The 15060-nt window shown below is 38.6% G+C and overlaps 1 protein-coding gene across 1 annotated transcript; it reads right to left on the bottom strand.

Moving 5' to 3' along the window:
- Positions 1-4377: 4377 nt before the first annotated feature.
- Positions 4378-14855, bottom strand: ASB17 (ankyrin repeat and SOCS box containing 17). The gene is made up of 3 exons (XM_008055085.1): positions 14326-14855; positions 5715-5994; positions 4378-4664 (listed from the first exon to the last, which is right to left on the bottom strand). The coding sequence occupies exons 1-3, from the start codon at positions 14724-14726 to the stop codon at positions 4458-4460; spliced, it is 888 nt and encodes a 295-aa protein (XP_008053276.1). The 5' UTR covers positions 14727-14855; the 3' UTR covers positions 4378-4457.
- Positions 14856-15060: the final 205 nt, after the last annotated feature.

Below are 15060 nucleotides of genomic sequence, written 5' to 3' on the forward strand. Positions count from 1 at the left end.
GGAGTGGCCACTGCACTCCAGTCTGGGCGACAGAGTGAGACTCCCACTCAAAAAAAAAACCCAAAAATCCTACATAGGACAGTCTTTTTTCAAGTTCAGTGGTACAGTAGGTAGAGATGCAGGAGAAAGCTTGTCTTCACGCTAAGGAAGTGATACATTTATTAAATTTACATTTGGCAAAACTAACTCTTCATTTGGTGTAGTTCTATAAATTTTAGTAGATTTATGGATTTATGTTACCACCAGCAAAATCAGTATATAAAGTTTTATCACCCCCAAAGACTGCCTTGGTGCTGTCAAATCTTTCCCTGACCCTTAACTTCTATTTTTAATTTTTAATTTTTATTTTTGTAGAGACAAGGTCTTGCTATGTTGCCCAGGCTGGTCTTGAACTCCTGACCTCAAGCAGCCTCCTGCCTCAGCCTCCCAAAGTGCTGGGATTACAGGTGTGAGCCACTGTGCCTAACCTCTAACCCTTAACTGTAAACCCTGTAATCACGACCTAGTTCATTTCCCTATAATTGTTTTTTTCCAGAAGGTCCAGTCCAGCAAATGGAATCCCAACAGTTTGCAACCTTTTGAGGCGGGCTTCTTTTACTCTGTGTCATACATTTGAAGTTTATTTATGTTGTGTCTCTTTGTTGCTGAGAAGCATGCCATTGTTCATATGTGACGTTATTCATTCACTCACTGAAGGACATTGGGGTTTCAGGTTTTCAGTGATTATGAATAAAGCTACTATAGGTTTTTCTATACAGGTCTCTGTGGAGTAAATTTTCATTTATCTAGAATAAATGGAGTGAAATAGCTACATCCTGGGGGAAGTGAATATTTCACGTTGTAAGAAGCTGCCGAACTGTTTCCAGAGCACCTCGACCTGCAGCTGCGTTCCCAGCCGCCATGTGTAGAGTTCCAGTGCGCCTCATGTTCCTTGGTATTGTCAGTTTTGTTTTTTTTAAAAATGTAGCCCGTTTAATAACTGTGTAGTGAGTAAATCATTTTTTTCATTTTAAAGTTCTTCTGATAATTATTTAGCCAGCAGTGATGTTTTATTCCTCTTTCCCCTAAATTAAGCTTTTAACCCTACCCTTTTTGGTAGCACATTTCTGAATATGGTCCTTTAAGTAAATTTATAGAGTAGGTCACCCTTATAGGAAACCATAAAGCGAATCCTATTCAATAGCTATTTATTGTGGAGCAGGCAACATATTAGATGTTAGGAGTACAGCATAGGACGTCTGACTCTGAGGATCTCAAGTGTAGTAAAGAGCAAAGGCACATGCATTAGGATTGGAAAGCCGTGTGGTAAGTATAGAAGCCATGGGATGAATTAAGGTAATGGAACAAAGAGTATATCATCTTTGTGGGCCAAAGGGAGTTTTTAAAGGATAAAATATGTCAGGTATTTAGGAAGGAAAGGTCATTTTTTTTTTTGAGTCAGGTTCTCACTCTGTCACCCAGGCTGGAGTGCAGTGGCGCAATCGTGGCTCACTGCAGCCTCAGATTCCTAGCCGTAGGTGATCCTTTTGCCTCTACCTCCCAAGTAGCTGGAACTAAAGGCACAGGTCACCACACCTGGCTAATTTGTTTTTAATTTTTGTAGAGACAAGTTCTCACTAAGTTGCCTAGGCTGGTCTCAAATTCCTTGGCCCAAGCAGTCTTCCCACCTGGCCTCCCAAAGTGATGGGATTACAGGCATGAGCCACCATGCCCAGCCAAAAGTTATTTTAGGTAGAAGAATCAGCTGTGTATAAGTAAGAGATGTGAAACAGTAAGCAGTTTGGTTTAGCCAGAGGATAGAGTGTATACAAGAGAGTGTCAAAAGGATGGAGCTAGATGCTACTTCCTGTTGATTTCTCCTGTAAACCACTGTGGAGTCTCAAGGTGTGTTTATTGTTGGAGGTTTGGAGAGTGGCAATGATGATGTCACATGCTAAGATTTGCATTTTAATAAGATCATCTGGGTGATAGCACGCATGATTTGGAGATGGGCAGTTGAAACCAGTCAAGGAGACCAAATAATTTAAAAGACTACTTTGGTATAGTTGACGAGGTTTAAATGTAGAAATGATGAAAATGGAACAGATGGGTGTGGGAGAAGAGAGTGCAGTGAGTAAAGTAGGTGGTGAGGGAGAGAAGACTTTGACTTAAACACGATTAGGATTTAGTGACTGATCTGATATTTTAGTGAGGGAAAGGTGTTATGAATCGATTTTGTCCCCCCCCCCACAAAAAAGATATGTTCAATTGCTAACCCTCAATACCTCAGATTATGACCATTTTGGGAAATGGTAATTCAATAAGATGAGGTAATACTGAAGTAGGATGGGCCCCTAATCCAATGTGACAGTTGTCCTTATAAAAAGATGACCATGTGGAGATGCAGGGGGACACTGTAGAAAGACAGAAGACTGGGGTGATGCATCTGCAAGCCGAGGAACCCCAAAGATAGCCCAAGCCCCCAGAAGCCAGAAAGAAGGGAGGGTTGTCCTGCAAACTTCGAAGGAAGCATGGCCCTCCCTAGGACACCTTGATTTTGGACTTCTGAGTTCCAGAACTGTGAGACAAGAAACAAAGTACCTAGTTTGTGGTTCTTTGTTATGGCAATTCTGGAAAACTAATATAGAAGGGAAGAGTAAAATTTGGTTCTGGGTGGTGATGCCATCAATCATGTTGAGAAATACGGCAGCAATCAGAATTCCAGTAGGAACAAGTTCCTGGAACTTAGATGCTGTTTACTGCTCACACTCTAGAATAGGTATGGGCTATGTTCAGAAGAGAAGGATGGACATCAGAGAATAAATGGCAAAATGATGTGATGAAGTACATTCCCAGATAAGTCACTTCATCTGAATCAGCAATCTAGTGTTTCTTCAAATGCTGGACCAAAGGTAGCTTTGGGGCTTTCTTTATACTAACACACAGTTTTGTGATCATGGTATCTCCCCTACCAGGTAAGCTTATATACTGTCATGTATTTTTAACCTAAATAGATAACTATCTCAAATGTGAGTTTACTCTGTATAGTGTGAACTTCCTCTATATTACAGGCTTAAAATATGCTCAGTTAGAATTACATGTATTTTAATTAAGCGTATAAATACACATTTCTGTAATTTAATCCTATAATGCATTTGTTCTTCTCTTAAACTAAAGTAGAGGGAAAGAAAAAGCAAGTAATCTAGTAACCTTGTTCCATGTCTTTACTGCTTGGCTATTTACATTCTGTTCTTTAGAAACTCTGATGATAATATTCACACAGTTGATTATGTTACTCTGGGACCAGAGTGAGCACCCTTTTGCTATGAATTGTCAACAGTTTAATAGTTCCCAGATTGCAAGTAGACGATGGAAACTGCCACTGTCTGCCATAACTTGCTAAGATGGGCTCTGAAGTATACAGTGATGCGGTGGGGACAGAAGCTTATTGTCAAGAACTGTGCAGAGTCTGAGGCTTTTATTCTAATTGCAGACGAGCAGTTTAGCCTTCCACGGTTTCATGTCTGCTGTCAGAAGACAAGGGACTCTTGGGTTGGAAACAAAGGACTTTATCATGAATTGCGCAGCAAGCAGCATGAGGCTCTAGCTTTTGTCGATGCCTCCCGCACCCACCCTTGAAGATGTGGAGTGGTTCAAGTGAATGTAAATGCAGCGGCTTTGTATCCTAGCTGAGGAGGAGCCCTGAGCTCGGGAATTTCCAGTATGTTATCATGAACCTCAAGAAAACTCGCTCAAATTCTGCCCCAGAGGAAGACATTACCTTTATACTAGACCGCAAACAAATCTGTTCTCTGCTCTAGAGGGAGACAGTGTTTCTGTCTTTCAAGGCTGCTTACTACACAAACATCATTGAAAAGCTAGTTTATAAGAAATGGAAATTGGGCAGCCCCCTCGGGTCCCTTCCCACTGTGGGAGCTTTTCTGTCCCCGCAATAAATCCTGTTTCCTCAAAAAAAAAAAAAAGGAAAGAGAAAGAAATGGAAATTAATCTTCTGCTCTTTAAACAGAAACACGAAAGATCTATGAAGAACTATCTTCCAATTCTATCTTTGTATTACATGCTGTGCCACATAGCTACAGAGAGAAAAGTCTAGGAACCTAGGTATTTCTTTAAAAAGAGCTAAAAATTGTCTTTGAGTAAATTCTCATTTTTTTAGATAAGTTCCTTTGTGACCAAAGAACATACATATTTAACAGGTAACAATTTTCATTTTGATGTAATATTGGATCAAAATTGTTCTTTTTTATATCAAAATACATATAATTTATCCCACTGCATAGAGGGTATTGGGCAGAGTCACATATTTATTAAAAGTGATGCATTTAATATGTCATGTGAAAATATCATTTTTAAATGAATGTCCAATACAATAAAAACTTACATGAAGTTAATAGTTTATTAACTTCTAAACTATACGTTGGTGAGCATCCTTAAGGAACTTAGGATAACGACATGTATTAGCTTTCTAAATTCAAGTAGTTCTGCAGGCGAACAGGAAGTAGAAGTGAAAATATTCCATTTGGGAGCATGTTGTTGATTAACAGTTGAGTCCTGATGGTTATTCTGCAAAGATGTAATAGTTCGCATGGATCTTTGTATCTTGTTGAAGGAATGTAATCCAACCAATTTGGAATAATTGGACGTCTTCCTAAACTCAGCTGTGTCTGAAGAAAAGGGAAACATTTTGCCTTTGTCATGTTTTGTAATTTGGATTATTTTTTATTTAAATTCAGAAAATAGTTTTCAAATGTTATAACCTTTTGGCTTATTTCCCAAAGCATTTTCAATGGAGGCAGGTATTTTATTCCCATTTTATTTTCACAACAATGAAGTTTAAATAATATGTCTAAGGGCACAAGGCAGATTTTTTTTACAACTATGAATCTGGACAATTTTTAGGTAGATTGTACTTATACTTATTCAGCTTCTCCTACTGGAGTAGTTATTGTCAACTTGGCCATACACTGAAATCATCTGGGAGACCGTAAAACATACCACTGCTCAGGACCTACTACAGAAATTCTGATTCAGTTGTTTGGGGTTGGACATAGACAGTGTGAATCCCACAAGTTTCCCAGGTGATTCCAACCCTTGTAGAGTAAAACTTCACACAAAGAAGACATGACTGGAAGCCTATCTAAATGAAAATACAGTATGTCTTTTAAAGGTTTGGAAAGGTATTTTTTAAAAGATTTAATTCCAGAGGTCAAATGTCAGTAGGTTAACCTACAAGGAAAAGATGTTGCTGTATTACATACATTCCCCGGTAGAACCTATACTCCACAGGCTATATCAGACACTTTTCTTTATATATTTATATTGCATGCACAAAGTATTCATTATGTATTCAATCATCAACTTTTTTTGAAAATATGTGGGGTACAACTCAGGGTTAGGTATACACATGTTAATTATGCAGATACCCTTGTTGAATCATCAGCTATTAAAGAATATCTAATATATGCTCAGCATTGTCCTGGGTGCTTGGGATAATTGCTGGAGCATGTAAAATAGACCATCTCTGTGCTCACCAGACTCATGGTATAGAGGTGGAAGTATCTAATTAGCATATACTCAATAATTAATTTGTCATTGAATGTAATCGATAGATTAAAAGTTCACTTTACCCTTCCCTTTACAATTTTATCTTAAAATTAATATTAATATTCAAATTAATATTTGAACCCAAACCCAAAAAACAATATTTTGCTTACCTCTATTTCCCTGACTGAAATGGCAGAGAGCACTCTGGAACATAGCTCTAAGCATGTTTTGGCATCTTCCTGGATGTCAACCAACTCATGATCAACCATTATTCTCACTCTTGAAGGGTAGAGCAATATTGTTAAGACAATGTTGGTAGGATTTTCTTCTCTTTCAAAGATTCCATACTGCATGAGTATCTTTAAGATACTAGACTGTCTCGTCTGAGCTACGTAAAGGAGAGGTGTGATGCCACTTAGTGGGCTGGGACAGTATACTGGTGTGAAAGTTCTGTGAATCAAACAAAACATAAATTCATAATACAGAGTTAAGAAATGTGACAAAGACTTTGTCTTCACGGTAATGGGAGAATAATATTATCTTAAAATTAAATGTTTTAAATGTAACTTTACCTTTATAGATGTCTTAAGAGGAGTTTTCCACTCTATGAATTTAGACAAAACTAGGGATTAAAAAAGAAAACTCCTACTAAACATTTACCTTCCCCTTAACACTTACAAAAATAAACAGAAAATATCTACATTGTATAGAAAGTGTTTACTTTTAGTAGTAGCAGTTCTCCTTGAGAAATCCATACTGATTAAACAGTATTACAAAACTGGTGGGATTCTGCAAAATCTAAAGTAGAGAGGGAACAGATTTTTAAATTTTAACTTTATTGATAGAAAATAATTGTGACCCATTTGTTCTTAATTATACAACAAACATGAGCTTGAATTGAGTTTGAAGATTACATAGAAAAGGAATAAATGCAACTACCTTGATTTTATTTTTTTCACTTTCATAGCATTAGATTTAGTGTTCTGGGGGTAGGAAGTGTAAGTTGTAGTGAGAATCATATCAGGTCCCTCCAGGGAAGAGTTTTATTTTTCTTCTTCAGTAAAGTTTTGATACTTTTCTGAAATTTTGCTTGTCCTGCAGTGCCACATGATGGCAAAACATAAAAATTTCTTTTTTGTTATGGAAGAAATGAAAATTTTGTGGTTTTTTTCTGATGCTATATAGTGCTTGCAATTTTTTCATTTAATAGAACTTTCTGCTCGCTATTGGATTGGTAGTGTAAATGTAAACATGATTGTAGGCAATTTTACACTAGCTAGCCCTAATTTTGCCAAGTAATATAGTTTTTAGGATTAAGAAAAGGGACATTTTATAAATAATCTGTGCCTCTGGAATTCTCTAGACTGGCCTAATAAACTACTTACAATCTGCAGAACACATACAAAATACAAGTATTGATTTTAGACAACTATACAAAACAAGAATAGTCTTATGCAAAAAAGGAAACTTCAAGATTGTGTTCCTCTACTTAATTAAGATGGGGGACAGCAAGGTATAATGATACAAACAGTGCAGACAAGTGTTCTGCGTTCTGCACTTTGACTCTCCTAACTAGCAGTGTGATCTTAGGTAAGTCGGCCTCTCTATGCATCAGTTTCCTTATGTATTTAGATACTGATTGGTTCATTCCTTCATTAACTCATTTCTTTAACACCTGCTTGTCTAGAGTGTGCTGAGGAGTAGATGTATAGAAATGAAAGATGTAGGGAAAGATGCAAGGGAAACATAAGTCATTCAATAAATACAAGACAAGGTGATCATCACACTGATAGAAGCATGCCCAGGGGACTGTAGAGGTACTGAGGAGGGGTACTTGACTCTGCTGGAACAGTCATTTCCTGTAGGTTATTGAGGAAATAAGACTTGGAAAAGTATTAGGTGTTTTCCAATAAAAAGACTGGAAACAATGTTATAGGCACAAGCATAAACCAACATTGGAGGCTTGTTATACCTGAACTAGCTATATAAAATAAATGTTCTGGGGCAACCCCCTCAGGTCCCCTCCCACTCTGGGAGCTTTTCTATCCTCTCAATAAGTCCTATTTTCTTTTACAAAATGTTTTGCATTAAATGAGCTGGTTTCAAATTGTTTATAGCTAAAGAATTCTATAAAAAGCTAAGAAACTATAAGGCTAAAGAAACAAGAGTATCTCTGTTTGAAGTGGATTTGAGGATTCTAGGGCCCTCCCCCTCCTGGGTCTCTTTTTAGGAACTCCAAGAAGTATAGCTGAAAATCACGAGACCAACTAGTTTATCTCCAAAGTTTAGCCAAGGTTTGAAATGCCAGGATTTTTTAATTAAAAAAAAAAGAGAGAGAATGTGACGTAGTAAAAAGCAGAATTACAGAAATCTAAATGTGATTTTTTCTCAAACCTTTGCCACTGGCATGATAGATGATCAGATAGATAGATATAAGTAGATATATTGGTAGGTAGATATAGATGATCGATCGATAGATAGAGAATCATCTCCAGACCAATAACGTCCTGGACATCTCATCCTTTTCACTACACTTCCAGCATGCAGAACTCCTAAACTACTTCCTCTTATTACCCGTCATTGGTATACACTGTATCCAACTCTTTCACATTTCTTTGCATTGTGTATATTCTCCTTTTTTCCAACTCTGGGACAAGTCTAGCCCATTATATAAGTCCTTATATAATAAACTCTTTTGTGAAGTCTTCTTTGATGACCTTTATCATTCTCTTTCTTCTCATGGCTCTTAGTATGTCCCTCCATTGACTCTTAACATTTTGGAAAACTTACTTAACATCTCTAAACTTTCATTTTCTCATCTTCAAAATAAGTGGTTGATCAAGGTGATTTTTAAAAATATAAGCTCCTAAAGGGCAGTAATTTTTATCTTTACTCCCTACTACATCCCCAAGTGCCCAGAACAATGCTGAGTCCATAGTAGGCACTCAAATATTTGTTGACCAAAAATGTTTTACTATCATATGATATATTTAACACACGCATATATAACACATATATTCATATATATCTTAAAATATATTCTTCAGCTTTTAAGCCTAGCAGGATTTTTGTTGATGTGCAATCATTTAAACTTTCAAAGGAAATTTAATTTATTCATCTTGCTGGTTCTTAAGAAGATATTTGACTTAAGAGCCAAATAAGTATGGGCATGCAGGAGACTTTGGGGACAAAATATGCCATAAGTGGTCATTATTAAGATTTAAGATAATTAGTTGATTCTAAGATATTAAGAGTGACGTTACCTTTAGAAGATTTTGAATGAATACAAGAAAAATGTCAAAAATATGACTAAAACTCAAATAGGTTTAAAATGAGGTTCAAAAGTCTAATCTGCACCCAAATGGCATATGATTAATTCTCATGTTTAAAGAGTATGTTACTGTAAACCAAAATTTGCTTAATCTGTACTGACAGTTAATTATAAAGTACTTATATGGACGGAGTGAAGCAAGCAAAGCAAGAATTGGTTTTTAAATGTGAGGTTAATGAACTGAACCCTCTGTATCTGTAAACCTGTCATATATGCTTATGAAACTGGGCATAATATTTCCATACAGATATGCAGAGAATGATTCAGTTTTGTAGCTATAATTATTTCTAAACTTTTTCCTACTTATTCTCCTCTGGTTTCTAGCTGAAAAATTTGGTAGATGCCTCTCCATAATCATTTTAATTCTGTGATATTGAACACAGTTGACTTTCTTGAAACTGTTTTTCTCAGCCAGACCCATCCCTTGAAGTTACCAATCTGTCTCCTTGGCTCTTCCTCCTCAACCGTCTTTTACGGGCACCTCTTTCTCTGCCCTTAACATCTAGGCAAGTATACGTGGCCTTTTGACCAATTTCGTTTGCCTGATTATTCCCAACAGGAGAGGGAGCCCGGAGTGATGAGGGAAGACCAGGGAGCCAGATGGGCTGAGAAGACGGGAGGGATGAGACGTCACAGCATGGAGAGCCTAGGGTCACCGCAGGAACCTCACCTTTCGCTCTGAATGGAATGGACGCGCCTTTGGAGGTTTTGCGTAGAAGAGTAGTGTTACCTGGCCTTTGCTATAAGATAGAAGGAAGGAAACCTTTTAGCTTGGAACGGGGTGATTGCAGTTGAGCTGGCAAGATTCTGCATAGTGTTTGCAGGTAGAACCAACAGATAGCCTAGCAGATTAGCTGTGAGGTATAAGGAAGACACCAGTGTTGGCACTATATGAGGAGGAACCCAAAGAAACGCCGAATTATTTTCTGGAGGGCTTTCCTCCTACGGTGAAGGCTTCCCCCGCAAGGTGAGTGTTCTAGGAACCCACTGGCATCAGTGTTCCAGCTAGCACTGCTGAAAGAGGCTGCGTTTGGCTTCCGTGTATTTCTCTCTCTGCGCTCTTTAAACGTGTCTGCCCGGTTCATGATGGGGGATTCGTGAATGCACCTGCTGAGTGTTCAGTAGCTGTGCTACGGAATGGCATGACTCCTAGGCCCCACCCTCCCCATCCGCCCTCTCTTGCCCCAAGTGCCTTTTCTGTTGCTCTTTTCCTGATTAAAAAAAGGTCTCCAAGAGAAACATCTTGCCAATGCAGAAGAAGTGGAACAAAAAATGACAGACACACTAAATGGCGTCGAAACCGACAAGTTCAAAAATTATTCTAAACAGTGAAAAAGACATCTCGATAGGTGTGTTGCATCAGAGTTTACTTTGAAGTTGACAAGTTTAAATGTGCAAGAATGCACAATTGTTCATAAATAAATTCCAAGTATTTTGGGGTCCTCCTCATCTAGCTCGACATCCAGAGCACCTCTCTACCTGGATACCCCTAGGCAATGCAAACTCTTATGTCCAAAACTGACTCAACAGTTCCCTTGTAGTGTCTTATCCTGATAGGTTTTGTGGCATGAGCATCATGGTAGGTTGAAGAATGGCCCTTTAGTTTGGCAAAAGAGATTTTGCAGATGTGATTAAGATAAGGATCTTGAGATGGGAAGATTATACAGGCTGGCCGGTATAATTGCAAGAGTCCTTATAAGAAGTATCAGAGAATGATGAAAGCAGAGTCCTTGACGGAGATATGATGACACTCTAGTGCTGGCTTTGAAGATGGAGAGGCCATGAGCCAAGAAATGCAGGTGGGCTCCAGAAGTTAGCAAAGGCAAAAAAGCAGATTCTCCCCTAGTACCTCCACAGGGGACCAGGCCTGCTAACTCCTTGATTTTAACCATATAAGATTCATTTTGTATTTCTGACTTCTATAACTATAAAGTGATAAACTTGTATTATTGTTTTAAGACACTGCGTTTGTGGCAATTTGTTGCAATGGGAAACTAATAGAACCTTCAACCCATCTCAACATTTGGAAATCTGAAGATGACCCCTTTCTTCTCTTTGATTCTCCACTTCTTATCACTCACTATGTCTGTTATTCTATCTGAAAATGTCTCATTCTGTCACCCAGGCTAGAGTGCAGTGGCACACTCATGGCCAGCGCGGCCTCAACCTGCTGGGCTCAGGTAATCCTTCTGCCTCAGCCTTCCAAATAGCTGGAATTACAGGTGGGCACCACCATGCCTGGCTAATTTTATGATTTATTGTAGAGATGAGGTCTCGCCAAGTGGCCCAGACTGGTCTCAAATCCCGGGACTCAGGCAATCCTCTCGCCTCAGCCTCCCAAAGTGCTGTGATGACAGGTGTGAGTCACTGTGCCTGGCTTGCTGAAGAATCTTTTTATTCCTCCAAGTTTGACCTTCACTGGACAGGCATCACCCATGCTGTAAATTTCATATTCCTCAGTGTGGCCTACAAAGTCCTTCAAGGTTTCATATCCAGACTTCATCTCTCCCCGTACATAATTTCCATCTCACCCTTAGCTATCACTAAACTGCCTGTAGTCACTGGATTCAACATGTTGTTTGTGTGTCTCTTGGTGTTTGTCACCCTCCTACCATGATGCCATTTCTTCAAAGGAAAGAAAGGGACCATTCTCATCTTTTAAACATCAATTTAAGACTTTACCTCTTCAAGAGAGTCTTCTCAGATACATAGTTTTCCCCAGTGGTGTCAACAGCATCCTTCCTCTGATGCTGTTTCTACTTGTTTGTGCTTCTGTTTTATACTTCGAGTGAAATAATTGTTTTTACATTTATGCCTCACTTGTATATGAGCTTACGAAAATCAGAAAATATGTCTGTTTTGTTTCTCAGCAGTGCCTGGCACTTAGAAAATGCTTAATAAATTATTGTTATTTTAACTGAATAACATCATCTCCCTTGGACTACAGTCTGTCACACAGTGGCATTTAGATGTTTGTTGCAGGATTGTTGTAATAACAAACAAACTTAAGTTTCTTTCCCCTATTAATTCTAACTTCTTTCCTGCAGGGAGAGAAAACAGGGAGATCACCAAACTGGAGTGTAAATGAGGAAGGGTGACCAACAAAAAATGCTATTGTGGAAATAAAGAGCAACAGAGCATAAGAAACCTCAGGTATCCATTATGTAAACATACTAGATGTGTTCAGATATTTGAGAGTTTTCTTATAGACGGGAGAATAAGCTGAATGTGTTCTTCATATCTACAAAGGCAGAGCTGTAGAAATGAGGCAGATTTCAGTGCACTATGAGGAAGAATGATTGAATAAAGCTGAACAAAAAATCACTTCTTCACTCAACAAAATTTTGATGAACATCTGGCATATTCTGGCATATTCTAGGTACTGATGACCCAGTGATAACAGGAGTAGCCAAGGTTCCTACTCTGCACTTTCAGAGCTTATTCTTAGTGATGACAAACGATGAACAGAGATTCATTGAAAACATGGACAGCAAATAACCAGATCAGAGATCAAGGCTGTGCAGACAGTGAACATAGCTCTGATCATGGCTGGCTTCTGATTCATGTTCTAGTGATGAGGAAAGGCTTCTGTAAGGAGGTCATATTTCTACTGTGACCCGACTGAGAAGGAGGATTTAGCCATAGGAAGAGCCAAGGGAAGAGATTTTTTTCAGGCAGAGCAATTAAGAGGCCTTATGGCAGGAGCGGACTTGAAAGTACTCAAGAAACAAGGTCTACATGGCTAGAATACTGTGTTCAAGAGGGTGGAGTGACCTGAGACTGGGTTTGGAGGAATACTAAGGCCTTGTCCATGTACTGTTTTTAAAAAGAGGGTATTGCTTGAATTTTTTTATGTTGTATGGGGCAGTTCAGGTTTAGGTATACAAATGGCCATTGTGCAGGTAAAGTTTGGGCATCACTTTGGTTCCCACATCACCTGGTTTGAGATCAGGTACCCTTACTGAGGTGTGCCCCCCCACTGCCCTGGCAGTTTCCCACTACTGCCAGGTATTGTTTGAATTTATACACGTATAGTGGAAAAGCTTTGGAGGACTTTAATTGTGTGTAAGAGAGCTATTTTATGTTTTTAAAAGATCAGTCAGGCTTCTGAGTCAAGAATAGGTTACAGGGGTGGAGAAAGAGGGATGGAAGCTGGGAGACTGAAACGGTCTATTGCAGGTGTCTAGGCGAGAGGGGATGGTAGTTCACCCAGGTTAGAAATGCAGGAGAGGACACGGAAAGACAGAGCAAACTGGGATAACTTTAGAGGTGAACTTAAAAGGACTTGTTGATGTGTGGAAGAAAAGGGAAGAATCAAGAATAAATCCTAGATTTCGCTGCCTGGAGCAACAGTCTGTTAATCAGGTGGGAATTTGGGGGGAGGAACAGGTTGGCAGGGAGTGGTGTGAGTTAGATCAATATTCTGTTTAGTTCCTATTCATTTTGAGATGCCGAGTGGCAATGTCAAGCACACAGCTAAATATAGAAGGAGTCGGAGTCAGATGGGAGGTCAGGGATGGAGATAAAGATTTGGAGTCACCAGGATGTACATAGTATTTAAAGTCACGGGACTGAGTGAGATATTTGAGGAAAAGTGAATAACTAGAAAAAAGAAGGGCCCCACCAGCAAAGGAATGGTTCCCCTCAGGAAACAGTTTAACTCATCTTGTCTGTTTGGTTTTCACTGCTTGCATGTTCCTATTATTGTGCCTAGTGTAAATCTTTCACGGTAAGGTGATCACTAAGCACTTCGTTGAATGAATGAACAAATGCATATATGTTCCGGTCAAACTAATACTTAAAACCAAAGAATAAGCTGGAGTTAGTGCAAGCTAGACAACTTTAGAATCTACATCACAGATGGCAGAGAGGTCACATTGGAGGTTTGATTTTTGTAAGATCCTGAAGAGTGCTTATCAGGTAGATCAACGTGTTCAGACTGTAAAAATGTGGCTCTAATAGATGGCATCAGGTACTTGACTTTCATCATGCTCAATTCTGGAAAATTTGGGGTCAAATTTATCAATGTTTAACACACAAGTAGGGGATTACTGAGTCAAATAAGTGTCACTAAGTGAGGATGTGTATATACTCAATTGTATTTTGAAAGTCAACTTCATATATATTATATATGCACAAGCTCAGGCTTCTCAGAGAAGAGACCCCAGTATGACACAAACAATGTCTTTGTTTAGTTAGAGGAACCTAGGTCTCTAACACTGTGTTACCTTGAACACTAACCTGCAAGCTGTATAGAGCACAACCACTAACAACTTATTGGAACATAATAATATACATATAGGTAGAAACAGCACAGAATGAAGAGGCGAACACATAGACAGAATGCCTTATCTATATATAACCACTCTACCTATTAATTTTAGGAAAAAGTGCTATAACTTTTTACAGATAAATTATCCATCTATGGTGAAAACGCATGAGCTTATTACCTCCAGATTAATGCCAGGTTACAACTTCTATCTTGAACATAGTCTTTTGTCTTCTTGAGAAGCAGTTCCACGAAGTCAGGATTACCTTTTCTGGCAAAAATCCAGTACAGAATTGTATTCACACATATCTCCGTGAATTCAAGTTTAAAACTTAGTCTCAAACGGTATCCTGATTTTTCCACAAATGCAATATAATCTGTGAGTAAGACGTCGAACCCATCCAGGTCGACATACCTCAGAATTTTTGCCAGCGTTCTGTAAATCCTGGGTTCATAACAGTGGTATCCCCACCCACTCAAAAACTGCAAGGAGGGTCTTTTAGCAATTCTGTCGATGAGGTTGCAGAATATATTACTTCTTGGACCAGAAGTCTTACGACATAATGTAGAATATTTATTCATCGCTACTCAAGGCCGCAACACAGAAATAAAATCAGAGGTGGTCATAGTGTAATCCTTCAGTTACATATTTTGATAGTGTGGTAGGTTTTACTCCACAGCAGTCACCCTTCAGACTGTGGCCAGAAAAAAAATCACAAGAAATCTTACCATAAAGTGCTGGATGACATCATAATAGATGGAAGTCTGTCATCAACATAGGGATATTGTATGTAACTGGTGATGTCTGCGAGAGATGTATTAGACAGAAATGCATTGTATGAAAGCTAAGATACAGTTGAATTTTGTGTGTGTGTGTGTGTGTGGTTTTTTTTTGTTTTTTTTTTGAGACAGTGTC

This window comes from Carlito syrichta, unplaced genomic scaffold (assembly GCF_000164805.1).
Source record: "Carlito syrichta isolate Samal-C Ts95f unplaced genomic scaffold, Tarsius_syrichta-2.0.1 Scaffold301654, whole genome shotgun sequence".
Classification (NCBI taxonomy): Eukaryota; Metazoa; Chordata; class Mammalia; order Primates; family Tarsiidae; genus Carlito; species Carlito syrichta.

Coding starts and splice junctions, on each gene's coding strand:
- ASB17 (XM_008055085.1), bottom strand. CDS start 14,726: ATGAATAAATATTCTACATTATGTCGTAAGACTTCTGGTCCAAGAAGT. Junction 5,995..14,325: donor AACCTGGCATTAATCTGGAG/GTAATAAGCTCA, acceptor TTTGATTCACAG/AACTTTCACACCAGTATACT. Junction 4,665..5,714: donor TTTCAGTCAGGGAAATAGAG/GTAAGCAAAATA, acceptor CCTTTTCTTCAG/ACACAGCTGAGTTTAGGAAG.